This window comes from Pavona decussata, unplaced genomic scaffold, assembly GCF_977016875.1.
Source record: "Pavona decussata unplaced genomic scaffold, jaPavDecu1.1 SCAFFOLD_6, whole genome shotgun sequence".
In the NCBI taxonomy this organism is placed as follows: domain Eukaryota; kingdom Metazoa; phylum Cnidaria; class Anthozoa; order Scleractinia; family Agariciidae; genus Pavona; species Pavona decussata.
In genome coordinates, this window is record NW_028145430.1 from 2,520,591 (window position 1) to 2,534,315 (window position 13,725).

Here is a 13,725-nt window from a genome sequence, read left to right on the forward strand (position 1 = left end):
TTCTTGAGCTTATATACTAGCTTTAAGAACATTAATTTTCCAATGCGCAACTGTCAGACCGATAGCCCCGAGACAGAAAAACTACGGCCTTTGTCATTCACCGTAAAATTTGGACTTTACAGCTCACCAAGGCGAGAGGTTGAAATGAAAAAGACGAACGAACAAACTACAGGATAAAAAGACAACCAGTTTGTTAATGAATTGGAAGAACATACGGGGTGTTTTCGCGGACGCTCACTATCCATCACGGCTGATAGTGTCTCTTCGTTGATGAACAATATCACATCACCTAATTAGTTTAAGCCAATGATATACAGAGAAATTTTAATGGTGAACTATAATGCCTGATATCCCATAGCCGCTAAACCAATGAAATCACTGTAATAACATTGTCCAATAATCCAGTTTTTAATAATGATATAATGGTTCTTGCGGCCTCATGCTAGATAAACTATAGTAAAACAATCTGGAACAATTCATCTGTTGGATTTTATTGGAAGCAGACTATACCTGGAATTTATTTTCTTAGAAGTACAAATGTCTCCCTTAGGTACGAAATGCTCTGAAACGAAAACGGCGGCAGCTGTGGAAATACCTGCGGAGACTTTGCACTTTCACCCAAGCTCAGGAAGGTAGGCTTTTGTAAATATTTTCATTGATGATTTTCGTTCGATTTGATACCTTAATATTTTTTTTTTGAAAAACGATTGTAATTTTAAAGATATGTCGGACTCCAACAACGAATGACCTCCTCCTCCATGAAAGGATGTATTTCACAAAATATAATCAAACGGTGGTACCACATTATATAGCAAAACTAGCAGCTCCATCGATAATTACTGTTTACGACCTTTCATTTGGTTAATTACTATTAAGGAATTCACTCACAGACTGCCTTGCTTCAGCCAATACACATAATGCCAAGCCCAGTCTTATATCATAGATCAGTGATTTTTTAAAGAAAATATACATATTAAGAGTAGAAAGGAATGAAACGCGCTTTATCATTCTCTTTGTTCCATGAAGTAGTTGCGTTAAGTTTTATTCAGTTAATCGAACGTTACTTGAAGTTTCATATATTATCCCCTCACCTCATCCTTTGGTGACGCTAGACGCAGATAAAAGATGAAGTATTTTGTAACAGAGAATGTTGTCAATATATGTTTACATTTTGTTGATTAATATAAATACGAGTAAGTCAAAGAAATCTGAAATACTCTTTCGTCCCCCCTCAATGTCGCGTAGGGTGTCAGAAAATCCATCTGGTTTTCTTTAATTTGACGCGAAACAAAGTTATATTGGGGAAATATTATTGTAGGGGAGAGGAACTAACAGAAATATTGCACTAGGAGGCTCAGAACGCGACCGTTTCAACTTTACCATTCAGTTGGAACTGGCTGACAGTTTGGTTATGGATTGTAGGATAAAAGGATTGGAAATGAATCGAACGTTTTCAACCTGCGGTAATAAAATATATATATTTTTTTGCATTTTGAATGTTTGGACCTTGCATTTAAAGCCCGGTCTGACTGCTAAAGCAAATAATTCATCAAGATATCCAAATTGAGTTTTCATGGCTAATTTTACTTTCACTAAAAGTGCATTTATTCTAATTATGGACTTCTCCGGCGAAAGAAATCTGACCAATTAAAGTTTTGTTTTAGTTTAATCTAAGTTGTCTTTCTTTTTTCTGGTTTACAGAAGAGGAGGAAGAGGAGGAGGAAGAACAAGACGAAGAAGAAAGTGAGGATGAGGAGGAAGACGGTGAGTTTGCAGTTCCGTTTTCATATCACTTCCATGCGCTCATCTTCAGTATATCCGATAAAAAATTTCATTTCTACTATTAACCATCTATTACGGGCTACTTTCAGAACCCTTCAAGACGCCATATTGCTGAATTTTGCCTGCGCCAGAGAATCATTTCCGCCCAAGCATCCATTCATTAACTCACAGATACGCATGAGTACAGGCATACTTCATTCCGGCCAACCCTCAGTCTGTCTTTCCTTCCTTTTTTTGCTTCCATCCAACCTTTCAACCGTCCATCCATCCATCCATTCATCGAGGCATCCACAATACTACCGTGACTAAACAAAATTTGCTATCTTTCTTTCTAATTATCTATTTGCCACTCCATATATCCACCAATCAAAGTTAATTTTGTGTACGCGTCCTCCGACTCTCCTCCACTATAACTAGTGAGGAACGTTTGTTGAAAACAGGAGAGTGCATAGTCCTGAGCAACTCGCCTGTTTGTGAATTCCACCTTGCATTGCTCAAATCTAATTCCTGATTGAAGAGTTAATCGAATTTCAATAGTAATTCAAGCTAGCCATGACGCAATTCATTGCACAATGTTACACCCAACGTTACTGGAAAGTGCAACTATTTTACTGTTTATTCCTTGTTTTATTTATATTTGATTTTGCTTTTCAGATTACGATGAAGAATTTGAAGGCGATCACGGCATTGAAATGGGACCTGTTGGTTTGCCACATCCCGAAGAAGGTGTCACCTTGATTTCTCCAAATTCGTGGAAGCGCATTTTACAATCGTTATGTAGCTGGGGAAATTAAGTGCGAAAGAGACTTATAATTAGTGTGAATGAGTTAATAAGTTACTCGATCAGTTACTCTCATTTTGTTCCTTTCCCCGTATATACCACATGCCTTTTCTCATTTGACCGTCAAAAGCCAAAAAGCTTGTTAAAGCGTAGACAAAGTTAACGAAAATTTAATTAAAAGTAACAATGAATAGACCTAAACGTATGTGGTAATAAAGTGAGCTGGTTGTAGCCTGGACCGTTTGTCATCAATGGCTATAGATATATAACCCTGATCCGTTAGTGGATGTTTAGACTTTATTGTTTCAGAAACAGTCGCGGAAATCGCGATAGCACCATATCGATTATTTGACGCTTTTCTGATTTTTTTTTATTTTTGTTTTTTTGGTTTGTTTTATTTTATTTATTTTTTTTTTTTTCAATCAATCAATCTTTGACATTCTGTTCCATGTACGCAAGTGCGTATAACTTACATGGTACAGGTTGCTACGCCCCTGCTTTTATAGGCTTCTTTTGATATATTATATTCAAATTTATTTTATGGCTTAGAGGACAAAAACAAAGGGAATTGAATAATTATTTTCATTCATTATTGTTGTTTGTGTCCTCTAGGCCTCGCATTCAAGCTGAATTTTAATATTTCGAAAGGATCCTATTGCAAAACCAATCTTAATGACAGGATAGACTGGAAACAAATCAGTGCTTAATCTTTTCAATTGCATTCTGTTCATGATCGCAGAACAACAAGAAGATGTTGAACCACAGCCAACATGCTCAGGTAATTGTATGCTAAACTCATACAAACAACATATGGTTTCTTTTCGTAAGCAGCAAACAATTTTCTGACCTACCATTGCCGGTTAAAAGGTAATTCGCACTACCTTACCTTTCCACAGACACACTCTAAAGAACCATTGAGCGACCGCGTTTGAGAAGAAAAAGATCTATTAATAATTTTGAGGATTCATGTGTATTGTCAAAGTAATGATCGTTATTTATATTCTAACGCAGATGAAGAAGCCAACAGTCAGGAGATTCAGCCAACAGAGTGTGTTGTTGAAGGTAAAGCGTTTTGTTTTCTCACCCGTTCTTTGAGAAGTAAGGTTGTGCGCTGAGGCTCTGACTTGAGTAACTAAACCCAATTTCTTGTCAGTAAATATTTTGATGTGATTTCTGACAAGAGAGATTTTCGGTTAACAATGCAGCAGCAACATAGCACCAAATAAATGAACTGAGCCTCAGTATTAAAAGTTCTGTCCACAGAAAAAGGAATTCACTCTAGAGTGCCTCTCTTAACTCAGGCCAAATAATCAAACTTTGGGTGATTGCTGACTAAAGTACACCCGAAACGTTTGGCTAGAATTCTTGTCACTTTGCTGTTTGTATTGTTACACATACTGCCGCGCAGTTTTGTAGTTTTTGTTCTTGATATTCCAATTTAACTTACAGTTGAACCCCCCGGGAAAAAACGTGAAACTGGTCCACAGCTGCCAGCAAGTGTACTAGGCAAGTAAAATTCAATTCGTAAAGTATTTACAGTCACAAGCGCAGAAGATCAATGAGCAATAAACTGTGATTTGCGACTATATATTTAACTTTTGATAAGTGAGACCATTGCAGTGACTTGCGCACAGTACAGTTGCAATAAGAAAGCCTGAAGAAAATCCAGGTTTGGACAGTATTCCAACCTTGTAATGGCTCCTGCAATACTCGTGTAGTGTCTACAAACTGAGCTATCAAGCCAACATATAGCTGGCTTTTGTTGAGTTCGTTATATGGATGATGAGGAGATGGAATTGAAACGTAATTATATTCAAAATGTCATACATTTGAACTGCATGCGAGTGAACAACAACAACAATAAGCTTTATTGACATGACCATATAAATTGTTACATTACGGCAAAAGCATCAAAAGAGTCCTAAAGTTCTGCTTACTAATGGAAACATAAAACACAAAGGACTACAAAAAAGAGAGCGGAGAAGAGAATTAAACTTCATCAGATTATATTATAATGTTTCTTAACGCAACTGCGAGATATTAAGTAAGCTGTTCGTAATATACCCTCTCCTTCAGCGATTCGTAATATCTCCCCTATTGGCATATTCTTAAGAACTCACGGGTATATTAGGAACTCACAAATGACCAGCTCCTAGTTGGCTTGATAGATCAGTACAGCACCACACTGGTACGGTATCGTAGAGGTTATGTGCGGGTTCGAAACTCGTTTACGTCACATCTTCGGGTTTTCTTCATTTTTTTAATAGAAATTCCAGGCAGCCAGTACTCTAATTTTATTTCTAATATTTTTGCAATGAACTTCGCATAGGCAAGAGTACAAACAACGATTGTTGTTGTTCATGCCACATTTTTTGTAGGTGGTATCCGCAAACGAAGAGCCATTCGTTCCGTTTCTTTCACCGGAATACAGGAGAAGACTAAAGTTACATTTGCATCCGAGCCTGACAGTAAGTTTTCTTTCATCCTGTGGCTTGTAAAATAAGAATCACTCTTTAGATGCTGTATTGCTATGGCTGTTTTCCTGTCCTTTGTTTGTTTGTTTGTTTGTTTGTTCGTTATTGTTGTTGTTGTTGTTACTCTCTGTCGTATGTCATGTGGTACAATCACGAGTACAATGACAATGCCTGCCGGGCACCCAGACTTCTCTCAACATTTTTTTTTTTAATTTACATCACAACTCTGCTTATTTTAGCAAAATAATTACGACATTTCGTCTAAGATCTAAACCGATCTGATTTGCGGAAAGATGTGTTTCTATAACTCTTGCCAAATACGGTAAATTTTCCATAATTACTTTCAAAGGAAATGTAAAGCATTTTGCTTGTGTTTACAGGGAATTACTGCAGACAGTCGTGAAGTTTCAGAGAATTACTAACTCACGTCTGGCTCATATTTTCACAGTTTCTTGTTCTTTCAAACCATTTACGACTCATGTTACTTTTTAAGAACACAGAAATGTTTTCTGTTAGTGAAAGTTTTATACTAATATTTTGTTGTTGTTTACAGTCAGAGAAGAGGAAACTTTGGACGGAGGAGATAAAGAAGATAGTGTGCCACAGTTGTCCGCTGAGGAAGGTAGGAGTCAAATGTTTTAAATGTTTTAAAGAATTAATTGATCTGTGACACTGTTTGTGTTTCTGTTAACGTTTAGAGCGGTTTTCATTTGAGCTTCGTAAAACCAAACCCAAAGTAATTACTCTAAGCAATCACGACAAACGTAAACAGCGCAATGAGCCAATCAGAACTCGAAGCAAGTCACGATTGGTTTTGCTTCTCATTGGTTGAGAATATGGCGCGAATTTTGGTAACCAATCACAGAGTATAGTAGGACAAAACCAAAAGCAACGCGAAATTACTTTCGACATTCTATTGAAAATCGCTCTATATGAACAAAAGTAGAGCAGGCATTTCTCCAAGGCATTCTGTGGTACCCAATCAGTCGCTTGATTGATTAGTAGGATGGACTTAATAAATGGCTGGCTGTTCGTTTGTTATTTGGCTGGCAAGCGGGAATGGACTGTTTGATTGAAAGTGGCGCTGCAAATACCGGCATTGGAACTCTTCAACGTTCATACAAGATCGAGATGTGTTTTCTACGCTTCCGCGTCTGTCAGTTGAGTAGTTACTATTTGCATGATAATGATGATGATGACAATGATGATAATAATGACGACGACGATGGTTTTGGTAATAATGACAATGATGATGATGATGATGATGATGATGATAATGATGATGACGATAATGACAATGGCAAATGTAATGATGATGATGATTGATTGATTGATTGATCGATTGATCGATTGATTGATTGATTGATTGATTGATTGATTGATTGATTGATTGATTGATTATCAATTACAAATTGATGATTGATGTAAAATATGTTTTATTTTGTAGACCAAAAGAAAACGGCTGCCAAAGCCACTGATGGGGAAGATGAAGAAGACACCATATTAGAGTATGTTTCATCAGTGTAGTGTCTGGACTGGCAAGATGGCAGCACTCATTAGCAGTTTGCTGCAACGACAAATAAATGCATCACAGCAGGGAAGGTTACAAACAAAAAGAAAATAATGGGGACTTGTTTTCTCTTGTTACAAACCTACATCAACTATAATCTTTTAGCAGACGAATTTAAAAATAGGATAAAAAAATAGGATATTGCTACTAAAATAGCTTAGTAGGTATTTACAGGAATTATAAGCTATGTTTCATTATGTAGGTTGAGTCCTAAACATTTTTGACCCAAGTCTCTACAGTAGATCTTGATAGCAGTCAATGGTCCATTATTACAACGTACACAGAGTTTACTTAGAAGTGGATCTCGTATTTTAATGTAAACGTTATATTTAGATGTTATAAAGAGGGGTATGTGTGCTGAGTTTTAACCGGATCTGGTTTAAAGTATTTCCACTATGGAAATATTTTCGTAGTTTTCGTCAGCTAAATAAATAACGATTAATTCAAGATGTGCCTGTTACATATTATTCGCATTTATAGATCATGAGGGCTTAATTATAATAAGTAACACAGCTTTAAAAAAAATGCAGTTTGTTACATTTTTATAAGTTGGTTATTTCCAACCCGGCTCGAATGAGACGCTAGACAAAGTAACATTAATTTTATGCTGTGCTAAAGTTAACATATGGTCAGCAATGTCAGGCTGTAGCATTTTATGTGAGAAGTCTGCCGCTTGATGTTCTTTGGAGATTTGCTATCGTAGCTTGTGTTATATCAGTTTAGGTTTAGGAAAATATTAAGCCATTGTCGTCGCCAGCCTCTCTAAAATCAGTGAGAGATTTCCCCAGCTTTCCTGACAATAAAGTCGAGACTGCGTTGTCGACTTTACACTGGTCATATTTCTGACATATAAAATAGCTAAGATTTGCTGACTTGGAGATTGCTTGTTTACGGAAAGAAAAAGGCAAGTTGACAATATGCCACAATACAATTAACAGCGCGGGCTAGGTGCTAAGATGTTAAAAAGTAAGTTTGTTAATCATAATTATCTCCATGACTGCGATGCCACTTTAAATTGCAAGCGAAATGCCCAGTTCAGGGTATAACATTATTTAGTTGATATACTTGATCAGTATAAATGGCGCTCTGAAGTTGAGGAGAAATAGCAACTTCACCAGTAGGCTGAAGCCATAGTGAAGTTAGAAGTCAGCTGCAGTTTACATCATAAACTACAGTTAGTAGTTTTTTTTTTTTTCTTAAATTGCCTGATCATACAGTGGTCACGAGGACGTTACCGTAAGAAACCTCTCCCAATCTCTTGGTGTAAGGATCAACAACAATAACTTTTCTCAGGGAACACTGAGTACCTTTAAAAACAGAGGAATTACACAAACTTGCACTAAAACATTCTATGAACATCACGTTTGGTGCTCTTCAGTTTATCATTATTTGGCTAGATCAGAATATATTCCTTTTTCGATATTTATTCGTATCCATATGTCTAATCTGTTTTATGTCACACGGTGGAAGGGGTTAGTTCACTATAATACTTTAGGTCATTATGTCAAATGTCATTGAACGCCGCTTGAAGACCTGAAAATATTGGTTTTAAAAGCCGAACATTATAGGAACTACCGGGACACTGATTTCTACAAGCTACTGGTATCACGTTACAAAGTCAAACGGAAATCTTTCAAACGTAGTGGCTTTATATTCTAAGAACAGCTATTCAAGTGATCATGTGGTGACAGACAGCTCTACCAGTGCAACCCATGAACGTTGTAAAAATTAATTGAAGGTACTTACTGTTTTTGAAACTTGGCCTGGGCGTTTCAATTAATGCAATGCAAAAGTACTCAGGCAAGAATCACAACAATGTACTGTTTGCTAAGCCCCTATATAAGCACGTCGAGGGAAAAGGCCCGATACCATTACGTTAAAATTGCTCGAAGCGTGAAGTTTCTTAGAATAAATTAAATTTTCCTTAAAGTAAATATTTGTAGGAAACAGTAGCTAATAGCAAATCGTTAGGATAAATATATAACACTTGTTTATTTAACTGAGTATTTTGATGATAATCACGCTTGCTATATATCTATTTAATCTTGTATTGCTATAATTTTTCTTTGAATATTTACCATCAAAAAAGGAGTCTATAGCTTAGATCATGCATGTCTGAAGCAAAAACTTTGAAGGCGGAAAAGTGGGAGATGCGACCGAATATGCGTATACAAATACGGTGAACATGCATTGTCTGAGCGAAGGGCTTGTAAACTCTCTCGTATAAGTTTAACTTGCTTTTGCTTATAGTAAAAGGGATACTGTAATCACAAGCCTTTCGATCCTAGTTTGACTGAGAAGTCCATCTGAGTATGGCACTAGATAAATTTTATTCAGGATTCTGAATAAACCGACTGGGCAAAAAAGAAAAAGAAAGAAACTGTGGTTGGATTGGAATCCAAACCAGAAAGGAATGTACACGTACATTATAGTACAATATAGTACATGGTTAAGTGATTTTGTTAGTAAGCGACGCTGTTAAGAATATTAATAAAGATTCCGAGAGAGACCAAACACAAGTCTCGACTGTTTACATTTAGAGTTCTTTTGTTATTGAAAATAACTGAGTAGAGGTAAAGTCAGTTATTAGAGCTACTTCTCGATAATATCCCAACTCGTTCAATTTTTACTGAATGTGGCCAAACGGCGTTCAGGTTAAAAAAGAGAACAAAAAAAAAATGTATCGTCGTATGCTCACGTTCTCAACAAAACTTTTAATGTTGTCATTTTATGTTTCTGTTTTGCGGAGGACGGCAAAGAAATGTACCACAGTGTAGAACGCACGTGCATCATAGCGATTGTTTTAATCATCAGGGCACCCTGTTTTTTGCTCAATAAACCTATTGGACTTCGGGCGTTCCTGATGTCGTCGTAGTTGCAAGACCGGGGGAAAGTTCCACTATGCTTGACAAACAAATGTACTGGGCGGAAGTTCTGAACATATGAAATTATTCCCACTTTTTTAACCATCACTCCCGGATTAGGCGGATCTTTGTGGCTCGTGGGGGGGGGGGGGGGGGGGAACCATCACTCCCGGATTAGGCGGATCTTTGTGGCTCGTGGGGGGGGGGGGGGGGGGGGAGAAGTGCGGACACACCCATCACACCCCCCCCCCTCCTTCCCCCTGCCTATGGCCCCTGCCTATGGCCCTACAGTAAAACGGGTTACGTTTCCTAAAACTACGGGAAAAAACAAAGAAAACTAGCTAAAACCTTTTCTTACGAATGATAGGCATCTTTATCCCCCGCGTAATATGAATAGAGACTGGTTATCAACCTGCTTAATCAAAAATGTTAGGAAAGTGTTCTATTGAGGCCCTCAACCAAGTCAACCTGCCATAAAGATATCACGAAGCTGATGGCGAAGATGACCATCTGTTTTTTTTTTTTTTTTTCTGAATTGTGTGATTCAAAAGAAATATTAACAGCTGACCGTAAGAAAACACGAAATCATGTGTTAATATAAGTAACATTAACTGAGTTCTACGCTAGTGAAAGCACCACAGAACTACAAGCAACTGTGAACACTGAACTAACAAAACGTTCAGCAACACACATAAAGGTAAAGTATGAAACTGTGTCAGTTTAGCAAGAAACTGCATGACAATGAAGTTTGAAAATAATTCTCGACTATAGGGTTAATAAACAACTCATGTACAACACATTAAATCTTCGAAGAAGGCTGAAGGCAACAAGACAAGGAAAATCCCCAGCTCGCGAGGCACGACAGAATGAAACGTATATAAAAACAACAGTCATAATCTAAGAGTAAGCTAGGAAGTTGTTTAATAAGTGGTAAACGACGCATCTGTTTTCAGCTGTGGTTATGGTATTGATGTACGTCAATGAAGCAGATGGACTTTCTTCTGATTTTCGGTAGCATGAGTTCTAGGGCGCTTTCCACTCAATCAAAATTTTCATTCTTATACACTACTAGCAGTCCCTTGTTTTTCTTAGGGATAGTAAAGCGAGTGAGCCACGCGAACGCGCGCAAAAATTAATTCCCGCGAGGAGACACGACGCGCGGAGGGAAACGAAAAGTAACAGAAGGCAATTTTCGCGCACGCCTAACTGTCCCTCAGAAGAAAAAAAAAAAGGAACCGGAGTGCTTGCAGTCTAAGCAGAACTTTTCAAAGCAAAGCATGGTTAATCAATGAGACCCTAGTAGCTCGTTTCAAAGGTGTTCATGCATGTCAGTTCTAACTGGAAGTTAAAAGTATTGTTTCTGTTAAGTGAGGAAAACTAGACGACGTGGAGAAAACCCTCGGAACAGGAAAGACAACCAGCAACAAATTCTAGCCATAGATGGCCCAACCCCTCAAGGGCTTAGACGATACCATTTTTCTCCACCTGCTATTAAACTAAGAAAAAAGTATCTCCTCTGCTCGATAAAAATTCAGTTTCCTTGTAAATATCGTCGACCCAGACTTCTCAGCTTGCCGTTGCCGTCGACGTTGTCGGATCGTAAGGTCCCTATCAATTATTATACGCTGTCTAGTGGCGCGAGCTTGCGCTGCCTGTGGTTCGTTTGTTAAAGGGGCAGTATCATGGGAGATCGATGGGAGATATCATGATTTTTGGCCAAAATTCACTAAATTTAAACTTTGAACACTGTGTTAATTAATTTCTCAATCGCTAATTTAAAGAAATATTAATAGTGATTCTGAGACGAAAGGTTGAACCAAAATATAGTACAACCGGCGACTTTAGTGCTTTACAAGAGCGAAATTTGAAAACGTCGGACGTTTTCAAATTTAAACCTCTCTCCATCTTGGTCATCTGCCGGCGAAAATATCCGTGGATAGCTTCTTTGCATTCTGATAGTCTTTAAATGGAATTTTGTCATTATATCTTGGCTGCTATCAACCGATTAGCGTCTTTCCGATTTTCAACGTGTTACTAAAAATAGCGTGATACTGTCCCTTTAAGCGCTTTTGCGTCTGTACGTCATCTTGCTCGAAATTCGCCATGACTATACTGTAACCAAAGAAACCGCTTTTGAAGCAAGGCTTTGAAGCGCGCTGGGCAAACTTTTTCCCGGCACGCTTCGTTCCGTACGCGTAGTGCTGGCCAAAAGAAACGCGAGTCTGGGGACGACAGTGCAAACCCTTAGGTCAAACTGGTGCCAAATGTCATTCTTGTACGAGCGAAGTGCCTCGGATTCCGTCTCAAACTGGAAATCTTATTGGTAGATAGATCAAAGTCTCTCGTGAGGACGCAAAAACATCCCTCCTACGCTGTCGTTTTGGGAAGGTCGGCTGCCTTATCACTGTGCAGGTGGTCATTACTACCTTGTGAAATCATGTGAGCACGATAGAACTGTTCAACTCATCCAGTAAGGCCCTTGCAAATTATTTATATGTAGCAGTGATAATTTTTTAATTAGCAGAATGAAAAGAATTGAACTTTAACGTGGTAGATTCTTGTATTCTTGCTGACAGAGTCACCACGAGCTTTTCCCAATAAGCCAAAATAAAAATTAACTTTAATTGCCTTCTTTTTGACGGAAGTAAGTGCCTGTAAGTGGGATCACAACCGTCACAAACGACGGCAAACAAATCAAATCAAATACCACTCTCCGTTCAGTTTCAAGTCCTTTTACAAAACAAATCACGCTCTGTTCGTTTACATTACACAGAAAATCTAATAGTAAAACTAATTTACTTTAAAGTTAGTCTCAAATTTCGTTTCTCACCTTGATTCTTTCGCCATGGTTGCACCACGTTTTCCTACAACGTCAAACAAGGCTTGCTGACGTCCGCGAGTGAAGGGAAACCGCCGTTTCAGAAATCTGCTCATGGACAATACGCTACCGGAAGTAAAAATGTCCACGTTGCCGTCGTCGTCGCATCGTAAGGTCCCTATTACGACGACGAAGACGGCAACGACAACGCCGCAAAAATATAGGTTTTAATAATGAGCAAAAACAATCGCTCTACACGTGCGTTTTACATTTTGGTACATTTCTTTGCCGTCCTCTAAAAAATAGCACCGTAAAAAGACCACATAAAAGATTAGGTGGAGAACGTTATCGCATGACGGTGAATTTTTCATTTTTGTTTCTTAACTTGTACGCCACTCCTACCCAGTTGGTTCCTGCATAGTTCACCATTTTTGTAACAGTTGAGCGAGTTGAAATAATCGCGAAGTAGCACAAATGAAATAAAGATATATTTTCGGGAGATGTCTTCGTCGCCGTTGGCCGTCGTCGTTCCTTAAGTTCCCTAATTACTAGTGAGACGATGACTTTTCAGTACATGCGGTATTGGGTTACAGGCAGCCGTTGAAAATTTAAACGCGTTGTAAGACTTTGTATGGGGAATAAATTATTTAACTTTCATTCAATAAAAGGAATAAAACTGACTCGCCTCTAGTGTATTCTCGTGCGCTTTTTTTTATTACTTTTTTTTATCTCTTCGGGCACTCTTTGAAATCACCAATGATCAATATATGTTTGTCGCCATATATGGTGCGTGACAACATACGATCTTCTCTTTTACTGCCCGACGCAATTTTCTGTGGTGACATGGACACGGCTCGGAGGGTCAGCGAGGATGATAGCTGTCAATAACGCCGATGACGTCATTTGGTACATTGATAGGAAGAATTACGTGCACGCTCGTTTCGGGATAAGCGCCAATCATTTACGTGACTGTGGATCAATCATGCTGTGTGGGGAATAAAGGTGAGTCAGGATTGCCGCCGCTGAGATTGCGGCATCATGGATCTAGATAGTCTTCTTTCAGTTGTCCTTGTTATTTGGTGCATCACCGAGCGAACAACCGCGAAGAGGGGATGTTTTGCTTCCTAGCCATTACAAAGCCGCCCACTTTGCATAGCTTGTTTTGTGAATTAACGATTGATTCATTCATACGTCAGCGTGCTTCATCGAGATATGAAGCACGCGGGAAGTTTGGAGAGCACGAAAGATGCCTAAGAGTTGCTCGAGGCGTAGCCGAGAGCAACCGTCTAGCTTCTTGAGTGCTCTCCAAACTTCCCAAGTGCTTCGAATCTCGATGAATGCACAGCTGACGCATGAATCAATTGTTTTATAACATTTTCAACGCGGTAGTTTTTAAACCCGTTGATTCTAGGTTGACCAGAGGTTTCCCAAGCATT

The 13,725-nt window shown here is 38.4% G+C and overlaps 1 protein-coding gene across 3 annotated transcripts in view; it reads left to right on the forward strand.

Annotated features, from left to right (window-relative positions):
• The window catches only part of LOC146489148 (uncharacterized), a 265,653-nt gene that overhangs the window by 112,553 nt on the left and 139,375 nt on the right, over positions 1 to 13,725 (forward strand). For 2 of the 3 annotated variants that reach the window (XM_085106569.1, XM_085106560.1), the window contains exons 22-30: positions 551 to 632; positions 1,702 to 1,764; positions 2,437 to 2,508; positions 3,303 to 3,341; positions 3,575 to 3,625; positions 4,013 to 4,069; positions 4,942 to 5,031; positions 5,591 to 5,659; positions 6,485 to 8,407. In XM_085106569.1, the coding sequence (XP_084962695.1) occupies positions 551 to 632; positions 1,702 to 1,764; positions 2,437 to 2,508; positions 3,303 to 3,341; positions 3,575 to 3,625; positions 4,013 to 4,069; positions 4,942 to 5,031; positions 5,591 to 5,659; positions 6,485 to 6,564 (603 nt within the window). In that variant the 3' untranslated portion in view covers positions 6,565 to 8,407. The remainder of the gene's footprint in view (positions 1 to 550; positions 633 to 1,701; positions 1,765 to 2,436; positions 2,509 to 3,302; positions 3,342 to 3,574; positions 3,626 to 4,012; positions 4,070 to 4,941; positions 5,032 to 5,590; positions 5,660 to 6,484; positions 8,408 to 13,725) is intronic. The other variant, XM_085106577.1, reaches the window with a different exon arrangement.